This window comes from Stenella coeruleoalba (genome assembly GCF_951394435.1).
Source record: "Stenella coeruleoalba genome assembly, chromosome: 9".
NCBI lineage: Eukaryota > Metazoa > Chordata > Mammalia > Artiodactyla > Delphinidae > Stenella > Stenella coeruleoalba.
This window is the reverse complement of record NC_137155.1, coordinates 89,394,168-89,417,053: the sequence shown is the minus strand read 5'-3', so window position 1 is coordinate 89,417,053 and position 22,886 is coordinate 89,394,168. Positions and strand designations below refer to the sequence as shown.

The following is a 22,886-nucleotide window of genomic DNA, read 5'->3' as shown; positions in this document are numbered from 1 at the left end:
GAGACTTTTTTTTAGATTTTGTTTCCCATGCCAGTGTTTTGAACATGAATTCCCTCTTCTGAGAAGTGGGTTAGGTAGGAGGAGATTTTGATAGGAAAACTTCTGGACTGTATTATAGTTATCTTCAGGAGAAGGGCCAAAGCAGCTCCCACATCAGCCTGTTTTTTCTTCCATTTTCCAATGCTGGATTCAAAAATCCGTATTGCATTTCATAAAAATAATTAGCTGGGGGTAAGCCCTTGCTCAGTTGCCTTGGTTCCACAAGGTAGATATTGCCTATCCTGAATCATGTGATATGTGAGATGGCCTTTTGTATAAGTTTCTTGTGTTAATACTGAACGTAGCACTCATGTGACTTGCCCTCACAATTTAGAGCTTCCTGTTTCAATTTATGCTTAAAAAAAAAAAAAGTCCACACTTACAAAACTCCAGATGGATTGCGTCTCAACAGCAGTTGTTGGCCAGGTCTCCCAGAGTCATTAGCCTAAAGCCGGCAGCTCTTTCTAAAAGATATTATACTCCCCACCAGGTCTCTGCAGGTATATCTTCCTTGATCAGATTTTAGAATAACATTCCTTTTCTATTCCTTTAATCCCTTTTTAGAAATTAGGCAGGCAACTATATTGCAAAGACCGATTTGTAATATGAACTATCACATCTGTTTCTTTTCTGCATGATTGTACAATGTCTGATGCACAATTTTTTTGTTGCTTTTACATCTTCAAAAGGTTAAAATATTTCCCAGGAGTGTTCATATTTTACATACTAAAAAGTGTGATGGTCAGTTTTTCATGTTTAATGAACTTGGTCTGTATTAGGTTCTTCCAGGTCATCTCTCTTTTTTAAAAATCTCTTTCTTCTTGTAGCCGACGCCCACTTTTGTCCGTTTCTCCTCTAACCATGCATTTCAAAGAAACTCCTTCCCCTCATTTGGTTGCAGTTCTTAGGGATGAATAGTAGGTGGCAGTAAAATTTCAAGCTCAAAGGGCGTTGGGAGTTTCTTCCTCACTCTGCAGACTGATTAAGGAGGGTGTATAGAAGAAACTGAATCATACAGGCTAGTGGTAAAACAGTGCTGTCTGCAAAACACCAAATATAACTAAACACAGGAACTTATTAAAAAGGATATTTCAAGTACAGCTCACGTTGGGATCATCGGGTGCATATTTGGATAGGAGAGTCTTAATAGGACATTATGAATATGAACAGAATTAGAGGAAATTTACATCAAATGAAGAACTCCCCAAGCAGCCTCTATTATTTGAGTTCTGGAACTTATTTCCCTACCTCCACACAAATGCCCATCTCTCTCTTTCCACAACCCTCCCTTCTGTTGGTGGTGAATGTTACCTTTGAGGCTGTTTGGCAATCCCTGAATGGGTCTGTGACCACTTGAATAGAGAATGTGTTTGTCTTTCTCTCATTTCAATGCCACTTTGTGTGGTTCCTGTACCTTTCATCTCTTTTGCTCTCATTCTCGCCTGCTCCCTTACTGTATGTGCTTTGTTCATCGTCTTAATAGCAATATTCATAATAGAGGGAGGAAAAGCAAACAGAGAGGATTGTATAGTTGATGGAGGTTCTCAGTGCTAAGGGATTTCTGGTTCTATTTTATCCAGTTAGAGATGCTTAGGGCCTGGAGTGATGGTGGTGAAGATGTCAGCTAGATCTGTGATCTCGCTGTTGCTCTCTCAAGCCCTCAAAATGATGTCATAGGTTGGGCATAGCAGTCCTTAGGCAATGCATATCCTTGAGGGAAGCTCAAGGGAGAAGCCTGTTGCCCAGAGGTGATTACCTACAGCCATGCTTTGAGACCATGTTAAATCATCCCCTGGCTGGCTTGACTTAAATGAAAGTTCTTTGTCCGTCAACAGTTTCAGGAAATAAATTGAATTTCTGTAGCTTCATCAGTGCAAGGTAAAACAGATGCAAAACAAAGATGGTGTTTTTTCAGCAGTGGTGTGTGGACCCTTGAAATGTGCCTGGAAGGGATGTCCAGCTGGGAAATCAGTTTCCACTTGAGATATTACTCAAGAGTTTGTTAACAGACAACTAGAAATAATGGTCCAGGCAGGAAACAGAGTCCAACCTGGGGAACTCTGCCCAGGCCTGAATGTCCTTGATTTTCTTCAGTAGGAGCAGGTGCATCGGCACATGATGGGAGGCTGTGTGTACAGAGATGCTGGCTTTCACCAAAGTGTAAGAAAGGTGGATGAGATGAGCCCAGGGAACTTTCAGGGCTGTGGTCAGGAGAGGGAAGAAGAAGTGAAAGTAGAATGACAGAGGAGAGAGGGAAACAACATTCAGAGTTGATATAAAGCTAGAAACCAGATGCTTCTCTTTCTCTTCCTGAGTAGGTTGTATGATCCACCCTGTGCTTATAGAAAGTAGTGTTTTGGATGTGGTCCTCATCTGCAAAACTAGAGGAGAGGGCTTCCCTGGTGGCGCAGTGGTTGAGAGTCCGCCTGCCGATGCAGGGGACACGGGTTCGTGCCCCGGTCCGGGAGGATCCCACATGCTGCGGAGAGGCTGGGCCCGTGAGCCATGGCCGCTGAGCCTGCGCGTCCAGAGCCTGTGCTCCGCAACGGGAGAGGCCACAACAGTGAGAGGCCTGCATACCACAAAAAAAAAACAAAAAAACAAAAACAGAGGGTAAAGAGGAATGTTAGGCATGACAAGACAAATTGGTGAAATATATGTAGAGAGAGTTGCTTTCAGTGTGTGGTCATGGACAGCCTTGTTCACGAGGACTTTGCAGCCAAGGATGGTTTATTTGCAGTGTGCCAGGTGGAGTCTAGAGGTAGCACAGCTTCTAGACCACCCTGCCATTCCTCCTGTGTTTTCTCTTTTAATTGCATGATGGTAACCAGGAAATGAGGGGCCTTGGTTCCTCCAACCAGGCCTGTGTGTTGGTATGAATATCTCCGAGCTCCCTCCCCCATCCACAGTCTTATAGAAATAATCCGTGGCTAAGTATTTTCAGAATATGAATCTCTGCTTTTGTGCCTATTCAGGTGCCTCTTACACCTGTCCTGTATTTTTATTCCAAGCTCACTTCTATGTGGTGGCCCCTTTGGTTGCCAACTCCCCACCAGGAGGTGGTTTAGAAAATCTCAGTGGAGGGTATATGTGTTGGGGACACTGGGGAAGGAGATTAACACTCATTTGTGGGTGATTCTCTCCAAAAAGTAACAGACCCATATAGGTGGGTCCCCAGTATTCATCTAATCTATTTTTAGGAAAGAATATGTAAAATGGATAGTCTATTGACCTCTCTCTGTCCAAGGGAGGGAATTATACAGATAGTCCAAGGAAGGGCCAAGTGGGAAAGCCATGGATGCTATTGAATTAAAGCCATGAGATGAAAAAAATAAAAGCAAAATATTTTATAGAGGCTTAAAAAAAGTAGAGTCAGGACAGTATTACTCAAATAAAAAAAGAGAGATGTGGGTGGACCTAGAGACTGTCATACAGAGTGAAGTAAGTCAGAAGGAGAAAAACAAATATCGTATATTAATGCATGTATGTGGAGTCTAGAAAAATGGTATAGGCGATCTTATTTGCAAAGCAGAAATAGAGACACAGAGGTAGAGAACAAATATATGGACACCAAGGTGGGGGGAAAGGGGGTGGGTGGGATGAATTCGGAGATGGGGATTGACATATATACACTATTGGTCCTATGTATAAAATAGATAACAAATGAGAACCTACTGTAGAGCTCAGGGAACTTTACTCAGTGCTCTGTGGTGACCTCAATGTGAAGGAAATCCAAAAAAGAGGGGATATACGTATACGTATAGCTGATTCACTTTGCTGTACAGCAGAAACTAACACAACATTGTAAGGCAACTATACTCCAATAAAAATTATTTTTTTTTAAAGGAGGTATTGTGTTAGGAAGAGCTTGGAGATTTCATGGAGGCTGCCAAGAAAATGCCCGTATCTAAAATGTATTGCAAAGCATTTCACCACCTCATAAAGGCTGAACTAGTCATGATGCCCATCATCTCCGTTCTAGGTTTATTGATTGAAAACAGTAAAACATCGCAAGTAGTGCAGTATTTCTTAAAGACTTTCACTCTCCTAACTAGGACACTCTTGTGCTCTTATTGTTACGACATTGCTGGTAGAACACTGGGCACAGTTTTCAGTGTCCTTCAGCCTTGTGATTGATCTACTGGAAAGATTAGAGGCTTTGAAGGGAAACATGCTGATGGAAGGCAATCTACACAACCGTTTTTGTGTTTCTTAGACGTTCCTTGTGTCTCAGTGATGACAAGGTCTAGAAGCAGTGCTGTCCAATACAGTAGCCGCAGCTGATGTGTACTCTGCGTCTCATTCCCTCAGATTCTCGATATCTGCGTACCTTAATCTTATAAAATAATTCATTCCAGGATGTTATAGCTGTATTTAAGTGGATAATTTCATATTTTCTGTCTTTTCCATGGGAACAGAGAAGAACGAACTCATCCCCTTGGGGACCTTGGAGACATTCCTGAAGCTGACTGTCTCAAACACAAATTTGTTTTTTTTTTTTAACTTTATTGCTTTAAGAATTCAAGCAACTTTTGCTTTGGGATCCATAATATGGCTGTGCCTGTTTCAGCATAAAAATAATATTTTACCAGTTAAATTTTATAATTCCCCATCTAAAAATGGTGTCTTATTTTCCTGAGGCTTCCCTTATTTTCAAGTTCCCATGTGTACCCTAGCTGGAGAAGTCTTGCCTTCATTTAAAAGGAAAGAAAAGTATGGATATTCAATTAAGCAGGGTTAACATTGGGAAGGGGACTTTCACTAGCAAGTGTTCCAATTAAGATGATAGAAAAGTAAATCAAAGTGGTTAAAAAGTAAAACACTTCCACAAAGCAGATATTTGAAGGGATGAATAAATGAATGGATCCTTACTTAATATAGTTTTAATTGTTATTCACTTCCCCTTAATCCCTTTTCTCCCACTGCAGTGGTGATACTGTGGGAAAGCCCGTGGGTTTTTTCTATAACTTAATAGTTCAGAGATCCGGGCAAACCTTTGCTGTTTGCCTCCGCTGTCGTCTTTTAGCTATTTTTTTGACCATTTTGTTTCTTCTTTAAGTTTCTGTTCACAGAGACTCTGTTCCCTTCCCTTGTTTTCTTCTTTCCTCCCTTCCTTTCCTTATTCCATTTATCCATTTCATGGAGATTTGTTAACTTTTTTTTTTTTTTTGCGGTACGCGGGCCTCTCACTGTCGTGGCCTCTCCCGTTGCGGACCACAGGCTCCGGACGCACAGACTCAGCGGCCATGGCTCACGGGCCCAGCCGCTCCGCGGCATGTGGGATCTTCCCGTACCGGGGCACGAACCCGTGTCCCCTGCATCGGCAGGCGGACTCCCAACCACTGCGTCACCACTGCTTCGTGCCATCATCTTTTTAGGATGTTCTCAGCCTGAGTTTTGTTTTTCAGAAGATCCTTGTCCTGCTCTCTTCTCTGGGTATTTTTGTGTAAATGTCATGATGGTTCCTTTTTGTTCATTACCCATATTTGTATTGGGTGAGTTCTTTTCGGAACCGCTAGTTTGGATGGATAATTAGGGATAGTGGGTTGGTGTGTTTCCGGAAGCTTGACTTTGAATCTTTTGTCTTCAGACTCTTTCTTAGCAGCTCTCTCCTCCAGGGTTTGGTTCTGCTCCTGAATGGCTCAGAGCGGATGGCTTTCTGTCATAGGTTTTGTGGTCCGTGATGTAGCTCATGTCTCCTCAGTTAAGATTGAAACACTCTGTCTCCCTGAAACTTGGTCCAATTTTACTATACTTTAGCTGCTCTTCTTCATATATAATAATTTCAGTTTAGGGACATCTTCTAGTTTAGCCAAAGATGATATTTCCTTTTCTGTTTCTTATTCTCCTTGTTATTTTCCATGGATTTCAAAAAGGATTGAAAAAGAGCGGAGATACTAACGTGGCAGTTTTGCGATACTAGTCTGTAGCTTGTCTTCTGCCTTTATTCTTGCTGTTTTGTAGTCTGCTCGCTACAGCTGCCCAAGCAAAAGCACAGGTGAGAACGTGTGACTTCTCTGCTTCAAAACTTTGCTCTGTGTAGCTTAGAAGGTAAATGACAAGCACTTCAAATTGGCCCCTCAGCTCCTACATGAAATGCCCCTCCCTCCTCTGCCTTTAGTCCTGATGTTTATGACTCCTTTATATTTGAGCAACACTGAGTTGCTTGTATATCTGATAACGTGTTATGAAATTTCCTGTCTCTACCCCTATTTCATATGCCTGTTGCCACCACCTGGAGTTCTTTTTTCGTACTTAATAGGCTTCTACTTATCCTTCAAAGCCCAGCTCAGATGGTTCTTGCTTTATGAAGCCACCTTTTACTTTTTTTTGGAAGAGAATTGGTCTCCCTCTGTTCTGTGCTACCCCTTTACTCATACACGTTTTGATTATTGCATTTTTTCATTATAATGTAATCACTTGTTTACATATTTTCCTCGTTCACTAGATTATGAGTTCCTTGAAATTGATATCTTGTTTCTTTTTTGATCCACATCACTTGGTACGGTGCCTGGTACTTAAAAGGGTCTCAAGTAATAATTATTATTCAGGTTTGAACCAACATAAAGGGAAAGATTCAAATCTGAATAATAATTATTCGGGGTCAATTAAATAGGAGAGAGATTTTTAAAGGCGGGTCTTGAGTTTTTGTTTTCGTTGTCTTTGCTGAATTTGAATGAATGTAAATAAAAATGTAAAACAATACCGAAACCAATAAAACAAAGCAAAATCAAGTATAAATATCCTGTAGCCCATAATAAAAGACTAGGGATGAGGAAAGAAGTGAGGAGGAAAACTCTAAATCCTGGAGCTATTTGAGCGCTAGTGAAGTAATAGTCTGCATTGTGAGAGCAGATAGGTTCTCCAAGATAAAGTGTATGTGGAGGAGAAATGAACAGGCTGGGACAAAGCCACAAGTCTTTCAGGTGCAGTGGGAGGAATAAGCAGTGAGCTTTCTTTCCTTCCTTTGTTGTCAGGTTAAGGAACATTATCTCTTCCAGGGATTCAACCTCTCTGTTGTAAAAATAACTTATACTGCTGATTTCATGATATTTCTTCTCTCCTGAGCTAAGTTCCAGAAAACTTTTTATGCCCATTTCCAGCAATAATGGATGATGTGCATGTCTCAGTGGAATAATTTAGTGACTCGCTCCAGTGAAAGGTGAAATACTGAGTGAGGATTGAAATACTCCATATGTCTTAAAATTCCACAAACCCAGGCGTGTGGGAGACATTCAACACAGAAACTCAACATGACTAATCCTTAGAAAACAGTCTGAAATCAATAGTTCTTCCCCACTGCCTGGACATACCGCAGAAGGCATCCCCTTGGGGCTCTCAAGGAGCCATCTGGAATTTTTCAGATTTAATATTAGTGCTTTGCTTTTACAGAAAGGCAGCAAAAACCCTCACTGGCCTTCCACCTGAGACATTTAGGGGTCCATTGGCATGGATTTTCCTTTATTCCTATAGCTCTGTGAGAAATTAATTGCAAAACATCCAAGACACGCTTTGCTTCCTTCCCATCAGAAAACACCAGGAGTGAAGATGTTTCCTTGTTGCTGACTCTTTTTTCATGCCCTCTGCAACTTAAAAAATTCTCTAATTTGTTTTTAATTTTTATTTTATATTGGAGTAGAGCTGATAAACAATGTTGTATTAGTTTCAGGTGTACAGCAAAGTGATTCATTTATACCTATACATGTATCTGTTCTTTTCAAATTCTTTTCCCATTTAGGTTAGTACAGAATATTGAGTTACCTGTGCTCTACAGTAGGTCCTTGTTGGTTCTCCATTTTAAATGTAGTAGCGTGTGTACATGTCAATCTCATTTCACCTCTGTTCAGCTCCCTCCTCCCCTTTGTTTGATGGTGGTCATCTCTGTTGCAGGGGGCACAGGATGTCTTTTGGCTCTGAGAGTGCCCACGCTGTCACTAATTTGGAGCTTCAGGTCATTCCCTAGACCCTTCCCTCACAGCTGACCTAGGAGCTGGCAAACTCAAAGGTGGTTTTATGGTGACATGGTGATTTCTGAGGAGCTCCAGAGTGTGTCTGAGTCTGAACTCTAGTGTGTGGTGCTGAAATTAATGCAATCTAATACATTTTAATCAGGGACCCACTATGTTCTAAACAAGACATGGTCCTAGTTTCCAAGAAGCTCACAACCTAGTGGGAAGACTGGTGTGTGAAAGTGTGAAATAGGGGGACTCCAGGGAGAGGATAGATCAGCTCCACCTGAGGAGGCCCAGCAGCGTTTCTCAAGCAGCCAACACCACAGTGATGACTTAGGTTCCCTCCTAAGTTATGATGTCAGGTTCCCTCCCCCTGCTCCCGTGTCTACCACTCAGATGCCAGTTTTCTCTCCACCAGATCTGGGGACACTCTGTAGTTTTCACACACAGAAGTCTACTTGAAGAGACCTATAAGGTTGAAATGATTTCACTTTGCCACCCAATGGAAGTTCAAGGCTGTCTCACCATTATTCCTGTGTCTTTATACTGTACTGTTTGTTCACATAATGGACAAAAATATTTCTGATCAGTAGATGAAGTAAAGTGGTATCAGGCATCCCAAAGTAGCTAGAATTGTCCTTCAACCACTATGCACTCACTGAATCATTCTTGCCCCAACGTTTGTCATCATGTCACATAAATATTAGTTATATTATGACTACATATAAATATCAGTTATATAAAGTTTGGTAGCTTTACTACCAAACTCATGCATTTGCCTTTGGTCATCTCCCTGCTATGGACTCCAGCAGGCCCATCATTTAGAGGAGAGGACCCCTCCCTCCTGGTTTCTTGCCTTTCCCTTCAAAATTCTAACACCTCTGAATGCAGTATTATGCATCTCTCTTTCTCCCAAGAAAAGCATGAGTCAGTAGTCAAGACTGTATCTTTCAAACTTGAGGGGAATTCGTCAACAAAGTTGTGTCTGTATTGCTCAAAGTAACTCAATTAATAGCCGAGAAAGAAAAGAAGGTCATTATTGTGCAAGGGGTTGATATGATCATCCGTTGGTATCTTAATATTGTAATTAGACCTGAGCCTCAAATGGTATGCAGAAGTTATCACTTTGTAGAAGTTCTATGAGATCCCAAAGGTTGCCCTCCTGCCTGACTCTCACAGGTTTAGAGACATAAGGCCAACACGTAGAGGGTCTACATCATACTCACTGAAACATTAAATTCCACAGTGAGTGGAAGCGAAAAGCAACATTGATAAGGGCACATGCCATTTCTCTTCTGTCTCATTTTTTATTGTCCAAGTAGATTTCTTTTTTACGTACAGACACTTAATCTAGTGCTTATTTACATCCCTGGTATTTTCTGTGGAGGCCTGGCTTTCAGCACTAGTGACCTCACAGGATTTCATCCATCACCACATTTCTGTGAGTTCTTTTATTGTGTGTGATAAATCCAGATAGTTTACGTTTGTTTCAGTCTTACATCACCATGCTAATAGACTATAGACTATTTTAATAACATCTACCACTCAACCAATCCAGGTAAGCTTTGGGAGTTATTAATTGGAATATACCATACAACCAACACATCAATTACACCATCTACTACTATACTGAATTTCTATTTAACTGAATTTTGGGGGTGTCATTTCTATGAGCTTATTCTTGATCATTGTTGTACCTATAATTATCAGTGTCACATACAAAGGATTTATCATGCTTATTATCTCATTTTAGGTCACCAGTCTCTTCAGAAGATCACGGTAAGAATCTGTCTTACTTATACTAATTCAGAACTAAAAGTTGAGCTGTGGTCCTTGCATTTCATTGTCAGAGGGAAGAATTATTTAAGAAAATGTCTTTAAGATGTTTGCCTTGTGTTTTTTAGTGCACAATATGAAGCGCTTTTAAAAACTTAATGCATTCTAGCTAAATCTGATGTCTTGTATTATCTTCAAATCTGTTACAACTATTTTGGTTGACCAATATTTCAAAGCTTAACGTATTCTGATTTCTGTCCCATCTCCAGATACAGTTAACCCTTGAACAATGCAGGGGCTGGGGGCACCCTCCATGCAGTCAAAAATTTGTGTGTAACTTCGAGTTGGCCCTTCATATCTGCAGTTCCTCCATATTGGCAGATTCAGCCAACGGCGGTTCCTGTAGTGCTGTAGTTTTTACTATTGAAAAAAATTCCTCATATAAGTGGACCTGCCAGTTCAAACTCGTGTTGTTCAAGCGTCAGCTGTACTCTGTGTGACTTTTGGCTGGTCATGTAACTTCTCTGAGTCACAGATTTCACCTTTAAAGTGGGGATTTGTAGTAGATATTTCCAAAAGTCCCTTCCAGAGTGGACACTGAGATTTGCAGAGAATGTTATGAGTCTGAAATTGGTAGTAGTTGAGGTGAGTTATTTGCATTTTAAGAGATGGCTATTTTATTCACAGGATAAAATGTGTAGTTTTGTCACATCTAAGGTTTGGGGTTGTACATATATTCAATCAGTCACTCAGAAATGTTTTATTAAGTGTTTACAATGGGTCAGTTATGTTATATAATCATGTTATACAAATATGCTATATGGAGCTATGTGCAGGGACAATGTGGTGTGTGACACAGAACTTTTTCCCTCAAGGAGCTTGATGGGTCCCCTTTTGGGGAAGGGGGCAGTGAAATGACACATACGTACTACAATACAAAGTGAAATTCGATGAGTCTTTTATAAAAGAGGGATAAGCCAGGACTCTAAGAGTACCACTGACATTCCACTTCATGCTGTCCCTAATTCAGCTAAGGCACCATTATCTATTTAGCCAAACAAATTTAAAATGAAAAAAAAAAGACAGCTGTTTTAAGCTTTCCTCTTCACCCTCCCATTGCTACCTGGCCACTAAATTCTATCAACTCTTGTTTTCTATACTTCTTTTACCTCTGTTTTCTTTTCCATCCCCATTCCTTTCATTTAGGGCCACTCCATATCTTACTTGGACTTTTAAAATTGTCTTCTAACTGATAGCCACACCTCTAGAATTCCTTCTTTTATTTCACCGTATACCTACATATCACCAAACTGATTATGGTAAACATCTACTCCCATTGCCTGTAGGATGAAATCTTTACAATAGACCAATAATTGTATTCATCTTTCCAATACTGAACTTAAACATGGACTAGAAAGTCCTAAGTGATGGACTCTTTATCTTCCTCTACTGCTCACTGCTTCTTTGGGCATCTTTCCCCTCGCCTCTATGCTTTGTGCTCTAGCCATGCGGCACTACATCTAACTTCTGAAACTCAGCACGTTTATCATGTTTCCCTGCTTTTAGCCAGGCTGTTCTGACAGAAGTCACTCCTTCTTTTTGCCATAGACAATTTATACTTACCATTTGAGGCGTGGTTAATCATCTCATCATCCGTGAGAGCTTTCTGCCCTACTTAACATTGCATCGCGTATTTTTCTTCATTCTAGAATTTAACTTAAAACTTTGTTGCTTGATTTACCTGTCTCCCCTGCTGGACTGTGAGTTCTTTGATATAGATCTAACAAATAGCAAACATTCAAAAGATGTTCATTAATTGAATACCTAGAGAGAGGTGGAGTTTTTAAGTAGGCCTGTTCTGCTGCCGTATCATAAAGTCTCTCCCAGTGTTGGAATGAAGTTGTATCATGTTCTATGAAAAATCACGGGGGAAATTATGTTCAGGCCTCTTAAGTCAGAATTAGGCATCACCCACCTAATGATGACCTACTGTTATATGCTATTTTGCTCATCGATGTTGGTATTGACTAGGTTTTTTATTGCATATTTAGAGGTCCTTGGACTTTAATGACCTTTGTTTGCATTTGCCTTCCTGTCTGTAAGAACTTAATCTCCCATTCCAGAATAAAGGGGGATGGGGCTTCTGAATTACAATTCTGTAGTCCGCTAGGAATTCTTAAGGGTTATGGGCTATCAGCAAGCAGTGTCAATGTCCTGGGGAGTCGTGAACGGTGACAACTACCCGGAAGACTTGTTCAGTATTAACGGCACTTCAGAATCGATTATTTTAAGAAGTGGGTGTGTGTGATTAGTTAAAGAAACATTATCCAAATTAGAGGACTTTTACATTTTCATGGCTTCAAAACGTTGATTCTGCAACTTCCAAAAATGATTCAAATATGTAATGTAAAATTATAATGCTGACTGACCTAATCTTACCTAATTTTCATATCTTCTAGCCCATGTATCCTTGGAAAAATATTCTTTTCCTTTTCTTTATCACCAAGATTTTCTCTTAGTACTTAAAATGTGTTTTCTTATGTTTATACATTTTAAAGTGTTCATGTTTGCTGTGGTTAGCATAAAACCTTGAGTATCATGTCATCAAACTTGTGTTTGTATACAATAATGACATTGCAGTGTACTTGTAAGAGAGGTAAGAAGTAGCATTTTTGCTTTCTCCAAGTTATGGGTAGAAAACTCGAGGCACATTGGGCAAATGGATTGTGAAATTGGAAAAGAAAGCTCTGTGCCTCTTGCCTTTCTATTTTGTTTGCTTTCCACCAGCGATCCTATTTCTCTCTCTGACTGGTCACGTTGGCTATCCCCAGAACAGACTTCATTCTTGAGAAAATCTAATTTTCCAAAGTCCAATAACCCTGACCTTCTCGATCCCCTCAGATTATCCTTTCATGGAAAATGTGCTTGGATATCGTGGCCTTGTTATTTTCCCTCTTAGTTTCAGTTTCCTCACCTGTAAAGTGAGGCTATTCGTATCTACCCAGCCTACCTCATGGGATTGTTATGAGTTCAATTGTGAAATCACTTTCCAATTTGTTAAAAGCACCCTGAACATAATGCTGTTGATGTCAGCAGTGGATGAGGAAGTATGTGTTTATGATGATGTTTGCTCAGCATTACATACTGCCTTTGACAAGTTAAAAGATGTGCTGGGGAGGCGAAGGGGTGTGAAAAATGTTTCTTTCAACATTATCATTAAATATTAAATTTTATTGGAAGCCTTTTTATATCTGGGTGAGGAGGAGTAAAATGGTTAATACACAATTCAGCCTGCAGTGACAAAGTAAAGGGACAGTTTCTGGTTAGATACGGGGTCATTAGATATGGGAAATTGATGACATAAGGCATAAGTGAAATGTAGAATGTTTCTATTTTTATCATAGAGTATCAGAGTCATTAAGAATAAAGGCTAAAATTTACTGAGTGCTTCTTGTGCAGAGACACTGTGCTGAAGTGTTTCAGCTACATCATTTCATCTTTAACAAAGCACACTACACAGTAAATTGGTTCTCCTCAGTTTTTGGTGGGGGAAACTCACAGTACTTACATAACTTGCTGAAGATCACACAGCTAGTTAGTGGTAGAGTTAATTTTCAAACCCAGTTCTAACACTCCACCCTTGATCATTTACCCACCGTGTCCCCAGAAAACAAAAGAAGTGACTGTCAGCATTCAGGTGAATTGATAGAATTATAGAAAGAAAAAAATTTCCCTCGAACAAGAGGTTATTTACTACTGTGTGAGTAATTTCCTTTTAATGACAAAACAAAACAGACCAAAAATAACAACTTCTCCCTCCTGCTGAGAATGATTTGTCCCCGTAGAAAAAGTAAATACCAATGTCACATTCTCTCATAATTAGCTAACTGAGTGAAACTGAAGCTTCAGGGAAGCCCACCATGCGAAGTCCCAGGGGGAACGTTAATGTTACAGCTGGAAGCCAGAGTCCTACTCCTTGTCAGAAGAGAAGCTTGATGGTGACGAATTGCCCTGTCCTACAGGTTTCCTCTGCATTTAGTGCCTATTGCCCCTGGAGCCACGTCTGGTGGGTTCCCAGGCTGCTTCGCCTGCTCTGAGCTCTCAGACTCTGTCTTGTCCTCTTAGCTTGCTTGCTTTACGGCCTCTCAGAACGCCTCTGTGCTGGGGCACTGACAGAGGGTCAGCTTCCAACCAATGTCTGTTCACTTACAAAGTAAAAGACATTAATTGAGAGGAAATGCCAACAATCTGATTCCTCCTGGCATGTCTGAAGCAGGTATCCCTCTCCTGTCCTAGCCCGTAGACCTGTTGCTGGTAAAAATGGTTCTTTCTCACTTTATATGGTAGTTCTTCTGTTGCGACAGTAACACAATGAACAAGAATGGGAGTGGAGGCTATCTGGAGATAAAAACTGTAACAGCCATGATCACCAGTGTAAGTCCCCAAGGACGAACCACTGTCAGGATTCGAGGCAGTTTTACTTTGCAGTGGGTTGTGCAGGGAAATGCATTGTAGAGTGGCCTAAAGCTCTTTAATACATCAGTGGCTGTCTCTGGCTCAAATACCATAGATTCATATTTCTCTCTAGTATAAATATATATGTATATATACATTTACTGAAATAGAAATATTCATAAAAATGTATAAAATTAATCTGCTCAGTTTAAATTATAACCAAAGGAACTACTGTGTACCCAGCCCCCAGTCTAAACAATAAGATATTTGTAGTAATCTGGAAGCTTCGTGATTGCCTTTCTGATTACATTCTCTTCCCTCTCCTATGGGGATAGCTACTATTCTGCCTTTTTTGTTAAAAATTTCCTTGTTTCTTTTCATCATTTTACTACACGTATGCATATTTCACCTATGGATATATGTGTGTGTATAAATATATATTTTATATTTGTATTCCATATATGTGTGTATATAGTTTTGCTTATTTTGAACTTTTATAAATTGAATTATTTTGCAAACTCTTCTGTGATTTGCTTCCTTTGTTACAGAATAATGCTTTTGTAATTTATCCTTGTTGATGAGCATCATATTCATTTCATCAAGTTTTCATGTTGTATAGTGTTCTGTTGTATGAATATATAACAATTTATATATCCAAATTCTGCTGATGAATGTTTAGGTAGGCTCCAGGGTTTCTTTCTTTGTTTGTTTTTGTTCTTTTTGCTATTGCAAACAATATTATGGACATTCTTTTTCATAACTCCTCCTGGTGTCCATTTGCAAGAATTTCTCTAGGGTTTAAACCTGGCAATGGCATAGTTAGGTGGTAGGTTATACACATATTTAATTGATCGCATAATGACAAACTGTTTTCCAAAGTGATCATTCTAATTTATACTCCCAACTGCAGTAGGAGTTCCTAATAATCCACCTTTGCCAACACTTGATATTAACTGATTAAAATTTTTAGCCAGTTTGGTGGGAATGTCAAATGGTATCTTGTGATTTTAATTTGCATTAAATAATTACATATCAGATTGAGCATTTTTCATATATTTGTAGGTCATTTGTGTTTACTTTTCTATGTAATTCTTCATTTCCTTTGCCCATTTTTCCCCAGTGGGTTGTTTTTTCTCAGTGATTCATAAACATTTTAATGTATTCTAGGTAAAAACTTTGTGTTGACTGTATGTGTTACAAATTTTCTCCAGTTTGTGGTTTATCTTTTCAAACGGGGACTTTCCTTCACTGACTTGCAAAGCCTGTTCTGTCTCTCCATATTTGTGGGTTTCCAGATTCCCTTTTCTGTTTTATTTATCCATATGTCTATTTCTGTACAATACCATGTTGTTTTAATTGCTGTAACTTTGGTAGAAATCTTGATATCTGGGAGATACCTAAAATTTGTTGTTCCTCAAGAGTGTCTTGATTGTATGTGAACTTTTGCTGCTTCATACAAATTTTAGAATCAGCTTATCAAGTTTTGTGTTGCAATTTTCATGGCAATTGCATGAATCTATACATGAGTATAAAGAGAATTGATATTTTTATGATAATGAGTCTTTTCATCTCAAACCACATCTCTTTACATTTAATTTTTTTTAACTAATTAATCTTTTAAAATGCCTATCAACAGAGTTTTATAATTTTTTTCATGAAGGTTTTGGCCATCTTTTGTTAAATATATTCCTAAGTATTAACATTTTAGTGATATTTTATATTTTTAAAATTATATTTTCTAAGTGAACATTGTTGGCGTATTAAAAGGCAATTGACTTAGAATCTTGTTTCAAAATCTTGAATCAAGATCCCTGCTAATCTTTTATATTCATAAACTTTATCTAAAGGGTCCTTTTGTGAGGCAAGTATTTTCCTGAGAATTCTGTTTCATCTTTTCCAGTCATTGTGCTCTGTATGAGCATTTTCTCATTCTTTCTGTGCCAGTTAGAACACTCGGTATCATATCAAATACACATAGAGATAGCAGTATTGCCTTGTTCCTGACCTCCAAGTCAGTGCCATCCACAAGTCACCATTACTTGTGAAGGTCACTGGCAGGTAGTCATGGTGTTGGTGGTGTGGTTGTTCCGTGGATAGACCTTTAAGGATTTTCCCCTTCATTCAAATTTGTTAAATTCAACAGGTATTGAATTTTACTGAATTTTTTTTCATCTTTTGAGATGATAATATGCTTTTTCTCATTGGGTCTTTTACTATGGTGCACTTCACTGATTGATTTTTTAGTAGAAACCACTATTATATTCATGAGATGAGTTCAAATTGGTTATTACATTTATCTCCTTTATATATTGATGGGTTCAGCTTACTAATATTCTACTTAGAATTTTACTTCCATATTCCTGAGTGTGATTGGCTTTTTATTTTTCTTTTTTATAGTATAGTGCATGTATGATGTTCATAGCTTCATAAAATGAATTGGAAAGCATCTCATTTCCTAACATCTGGAAGACTTTGTGTAACACTTGTTATCTATTTCTGGACTATCTTAGAAGATCCCATCAGTAGAGTTATCTGGGGCTGGCATTCCCTTTGTGGGGAAAATTTCAATGACAGATTTGTATTTTTTAATGTTGGAGGAGATAGATTTTTTTATTTCTTCTTGAATCAGTATTGGTAACTATTTTTAAAGGAATTCATCCATTTTATTAAAGTTATTTTTCATTTTTTGGCATACATTTTTAAATACTATCTTACTGTCTGTGTAACTTCTATGAGATCTGAGGTTACATCTACCTTTTCATTTTTAATATTGATTGTGCCTGCTGTGTGTGTGTGTGTGTGTGTGTGTGTGTGTGTGTGTGTGTGTGTCTCCTCCACCTCTCTCTCCCTCTCACCAGAGGCTTAGAGCCCTTTATGTTACTGGTTTTTCAAGAAACCATTTTTTACCTTCATTGGTCCTCTGTATTATGTATTTGTCTTCTGTTTCATTAGTTTCTTACGTTTATAGTTTCCTTCTCATCATTTGGGTTATTTTTATTCCTTTTCTACTATTTTTCTAACATAGACATTTAAATACAAATATTACCTGAATGCTTTCTCTTCCCTATATATCTCCTTCTGGAATTCCATTTAGATGCATGTTAGACATTTTCATGCTATCCTATATATGTTTTACCCTCTGTTCCCTATTTTATATCTCTTTGTTTCTCTGGATTGCATCCCAGATAATTTCTTCAAAGTTGTTTTCTTGTTCATTTTTACTGATTTTTATTCATGTTCATTTAAGATTATTCTAGGTGAGCTGCTCATTTCCTTGGGCCTTTATGCACAAGAATTCTTTAAGTCCTTCAGAGAGGTTTTCCAGTCACCAGAGAAAACTACCAAACTTGATTAATGTAAATTAAATTCTCCATTTGTGAGTTTGTGTGTGTGGGTGCTTGTTCGGTTCTTGTTTAGAATGCATAGGAAACACAGAGACATTAATTCAGAGTGCATCATATTCAGATAATGACAGTAACTAGTTAATGTTCATCACCAGTCATTACGTCTAAGTCTCTCTAGTTATTTTAGTTGTCTGAACCACATTCTCTTGTAGATTCCTTAGGAAACCAGTTTTTTCATACAATAGCAGTTGGTCTGAGTCTTTCACCCTTGAAAATTAGTTGTGCTGCATACAGACTCACTGGGGCACATGTTCTTTCCTTGACATTTTAAATATTACATTTTTCTCCTGTCATAAAGCACTTGCTATTAAAGTCTAATGATAATATTCTCCTTATAAAAGTCACTTTTTTTGGTCTTAATACCCAAAGGATATTTTATTTTCCTTTAATGTTCAGTATTTTTATGAAAATATGCCTGGATGTAGATCATTTTAAGACATGACACTATTTAAATATAAAGTTTATTATTTTTTAAACTTCAGAACCATGTTCTTGAATTAAGGGTTTGTTCTGTTTTTTTGCTTTAGTTTTCTTCAGTTCATTTTGTATGTTTGTTTTATCTTCTTTGCTTATCTTCAACCTTTGCCATTTTCTCTCACATTCCTTTTATCCGTTTCCTCTTTTCTTTTTGATTTTTAAAAGTTCTTTGTTTCTTCTACTTAAGGCTTTATTGGTTGAATTTATTTGTTCTTGTGTTCTTTCTAGTTTAATTTGCAAAATGTTTTATTCTTTTATTTCTAATGTTTTGTTGAATATCACCTCATTTCTGAATTATTCTAATTCTGATACATGATATTTCTTTGTATCGTGTCTTTAAGCTCATCTGAAACAGTACGTTACTACTTTTTTTTATAGCAAGTATTTGTGATTCACTTCCACTATCTGTGGGAATGTTATTCTGTTCCTTATTCTTGTTTTTTTTCCTTCATGTGAGATTTTACATCCTTTTTTTGATACTTCATATGAAATTAGTTTTTCTGAAATTTAGAAAGAAAAACACTTGTTAGCTGTTCTAACTTCAGAGAGCTCTTTCTTGGGTTGGTTTTGTGTACTGTTAAAAGTGTGGTAGCTTGCTTTCTCAGACTTCCTGGCTTTGATCCCTAGCCTCACTTTTATCCAGACCTCTTTCCTTTACTCCTGTTGTCCCTGTTCTGCTCAGTGTGTACTCCACTTGGAAGATTACCCTCACTTTGGGTCCTATCTTGAAGGGGAGCCCTGGATGGTCAGTTTTAAGAGTTTACAGGGGCTGCAGTGCTCCAGGTACTTTTAGTCCTTACTGGGGGCCCTTGTGCTGTGGGAATGGGAAAAGCTTGTGACAGTTTCTGTAGGTGTTCTCACCTTGGCCCACTGTACTGTTCAGTGAACACCTGCTGGCTGTTTTAAGGCTTTCTGTTCTCAGGTCCATCAGCTGCCCTGCTGCTTCCCTGGGCTTTCCAGCACAGACATTGATAGAATGCAGGTCATTTGACTCTTGGTGTCTTCTCTCCAGCCACTCGTAATTTTGAGGTTTATAAGGGTATCTTGTTACTTTGTCTTAAATGTTGACCATGTGTTTTTGGTTCTTCTAGTTCCTCTGTCTCTCTGTATGTGGAGACTCAGGAATATTCAAATAGTCTGCTGCAACTATTACCACCATCTCCCCACATTTCCTGATTTTTTTAATCCAGCATTTTAGCTTAAATTGTTAAGTAGCTCATTCCCCTTATTATCAAAAAGAGAAATTTATATTCTTTTTTATTCCAATAAAAGTTACACATCTTGAGAGTTATATATATTTTAAAATAACTATGATACCTCCTGAAATTAAAAATTTTTTTTAAAGAATAACTGATTTTTGAGAAACTAAGGTTGGAGGGATTAATGGTTTGGGTCCTTGTGTTTTAGCAAAAATAAGTTCAACTACTCCTTTGAAATTATTTGGCATAATATACTCTTATGTGTACTTAAAACTGAAAAACAAGGTCAGTATTTATTAAAACTTAATAAGTTCCAGGCAGTGGCTTAAGGGATGTTCTGCTGAGGTTTAGAGAGGTTAAGTAACTTTAAGGTCACACCAAACTATTATATACTGAACCAACTGCTCTAAATGTTTTATATATATTTAAATTTCACAACAATCATAGTACTACTATTATTCCCATGTTACAGATGAGGAAACTAAGGCACAAACCTATTAGGTGACTTGTTCAAGGTCACATGTGTAGAACTAGGATTCAAACTCATACTCTAGATCCAGATCCCATTTTTAGCCCCCGTTTATATAGTCTCAATAGCATGGCTAAGTTTTGAGCTAATGTTATAGGAAATCTTGATTCTTTTTGTTGAAAGGAGACCTCATAATTATTGGGTTGGAATTGGTCATTAGAAAAGAGATTTTATTTTTTTCTTCTCATATCAGTGAGCAGTACCCTTGACACAGAAGAACAATTTAAAGCTATATTCTTGTTCACTTATTTTACCTCCATACTTCCATAATCAAGGAAACAGGGATCTAATTTCCGGTCAGTAGCACTCAATCTTAAAAAGGTAGAATTCTTGAAAGGTAGCTATTTCCTTAAGAAAATATCACATAGAAAGACAATTATTTTATGACCAGAAGAGTAGAGTGGATTAAGAAAGTTAGATGTTTTTCCTTTTTATTTTCTATAAGCGATTTTTTAGTAAAATGTGATAAGTAAGCTTGGCTAATGATACAGATGGAAACATCTGCAGATCTTTAATTGCCTTGCTAGGAAGAGTTTTCAATATTGGCCATCGCAGTATGGTCACTTTGCAGTGACCTTGGGCTAGCTAATGCAGAGTTGCTAGAGGGTTTTTTTTGCCCCCAATTCAGTTTATGACTGTGGAATCCCCTATTGGCTTTTGTATTTAGATTCAAACCTTTTAGTGCTCCCTTTTTTTTTTTTACTTTTACTTTTTAAATTTTTATTTATTTATTTTTTACATCTGTATTGGAGTATAGTTGCTTTACAATGGTGTGTTAGTTTCTGCTTTATAACAAAGTAAATCAGTTATACATATACATATGTTCCCATATCTCTTCCCTCTTGCGTCTCCCTCCCTCCCACCCTCCCTATCCCACCCCTCCAGGTGGTCACAAACCACCGAGCTGATCTCCCTTTGCTATGCGGCTGCTTCCCACTAGCTACCTATTTTACGTTTGGTAGTGTATATATGTCCATGCCACTCTCTCACTTTGTCACAGCTTACCCTTTCCCCTCTCCATATCCTCAAGTCCATTCTCTAGTAGGTCTGTGTCTTTATTCCTGTCTCACCCCTAGGTTCTTCATGAAGAACTTAGTGCTCCCTTTTGAGGTTCTTCCTCACCCTGGTTTTGTTTACTTGCTTGAATTAATTATTTCTACTTCCTGCTTGGGGGCCCCTCTCCAGATCCCATCTCCCTTGTATTCACACAGCCATACGGCTTATGTACCCTCCTACCATCTCTCTGGCAAACCATCTCCATTGTCCTTCATTCCAGCCCCTCCTCTGTGCTCATTAATTCTCTGTTTTCGAACCACCTCCATCGATTCTAAGGACAAACAATGATGAATTTTTCTAACAACTCAAATGCCCGTGATTTATCCTTCCCTATCCACTGACTGGTTTTTTGAGTGTATTCCAAATTTTTTCTCCATGGGTGGTGTTGCCCTTCTTATTTAACTCTATACTCAATGAATAGAAATGTTGCCCCATTCTACGCCATGCCCTGGCACAGACCTGATTCCCTCTGTACAAGTCTCACTGTAACATTTGCTGCAGTATGTGGTGTTGGCAAACAGCACCTTCCAGTACAAATCTTTGAGTTCCATTGTGGCCTCATTAACATTGTTCCCTCTTGTAGAGGATAGGTTAGCGCTGGTCCTTTTCCAAAGAAATTCAGTTACTAATGTGCTGAAAAGATGGCCTTTTATGGTGGTCTCACTGGGTGCTCCCCAAAGGCTGTGTGAAAGGAAAGGAACAAAACTGACAGCATGAAAAAAAGAAAAAAAAAAAAAAGATGACAGCATGCTTTTCCTTGGCTAGTCTTTCACATTTCCTAGGAAAACAGACAATCACTGCTGATTAAAAACAAAATAAAACAGAACAAGCGAACAAAACGAACTCCCCCCCTCCCACCCCGGGCTTTCCAAAATCAGGTTGTACTACCTTAGTTCTTTCCTGACCCTACTATTCTCTCTCAGTCCCCCTTATTAAATCTGACTATCGACTATAACTGTATAATCCTTTGATCCTTTTGGGTTCTTTGGAATGTGTTGTTGGTGATCAGTATCTAATTAGCTTTTGAAGCCTTATTATAGATGTCTGTGTGTGTTGAGGGGGGAGTATTCTTTACTAAGATTTACATACAACTTTGCTTTACATTGCCTTTGGCCTCAGAGAATATTTAAGTTAAAGTATTTAAAACACTGCAAAATAAGAAAGTAACAGAAAAAAAGGAGAGAGGAAGGGATGAAGGCTAATCTCGTGGTTGCTTTTAAGTGGATGGGTGGGAAGAGGTCATCAAATACCGTTGTGTCGTGGATCCGCCGGCAACAAATGAAGCTTTCATAGATCTCATTCCTACAGATACATCACCTGTCCTACAGGTAAGTGTTTAAAAAGGGAGTGGGAAATGACTGGCTTGGTCCGCGTGTCGTCATCTGTGAGAGCAGAGATGAAGAACTGCACTTGCTTTGTCAATGTTACTGTTTATTTAAGCTCTTTACTCTGTAGAATATTATCTGGGTTACCCATATAACCAAGGGGCTAGCAGGTACATTGGCAGTTATGGTAGTACGGTCCTTATATAAGGATCACTGTTATTGTTACTCCATTTGTCTGTGTTCTACTTAACTAGAAACCCTAATAGCCAATGAAAACTTTTCACCCAATCTGCTCTACCTAAAGCTTGTTTTTTATTTTGATGGCTTTCTCTTGCAAAGAACTGGGTGGCTGCTGGCAACTGAATCACGGTCTTAGACTAAGCCTCTCTCGTCACGAGTACCAGTTGCAAAATATTAGAATACCTTGTTCCTTTTCTAGGGTGGTTCCCAGAAGTTAATCCTGGATGTGTTACTTCAACCTGTACGTTCCAGGATCTCGGAAGCATTTTTCCTGTGTGGATTTTTGTTTGCCCATGACGCCCATTATAGCTCCTTAGGCCCGTGCTGTCCTGGATAGAGCTGGGAAAATAGTCATCAGTCCAAGCCCCTCTCTTTCAAAAGAATGAAGTTAACTAAATGCTTCCTTCCTCATTTTGCCGGCTTTCTGTGTCCAT

The 22,886-nt window shown here is 38.6% G+C and overlaps 1 protein-coding gene across 5 annotated transcripts in view; it reads left to right on the top strand.

The window, feature by feature from the left end:
• The window catches only part of DGKI (diacylglycerol kinase iota), a gene marked incomplete at its 5' end in the record, with an annotated part of 450,496 nt that overhangs the window by 388,931 nt on the left and 38,679 nt on the right, over window positions 1-22,886 (top strand). For all 5 annotated transcript variants that reach the window (XM_079930955.1, XM_079930954.1, XM_079930953.1 and 2 more), the window contains one exon: window positions 9,745-9,770. In XM_079930955.1, coding sequence (XP_079787081.1) covers window positions 9,745-9,770 — 26 coding nt within the window. The remainder of the gene's footprint in view (window positions 1-9,744; window positions 9,771-22,886) is intronic.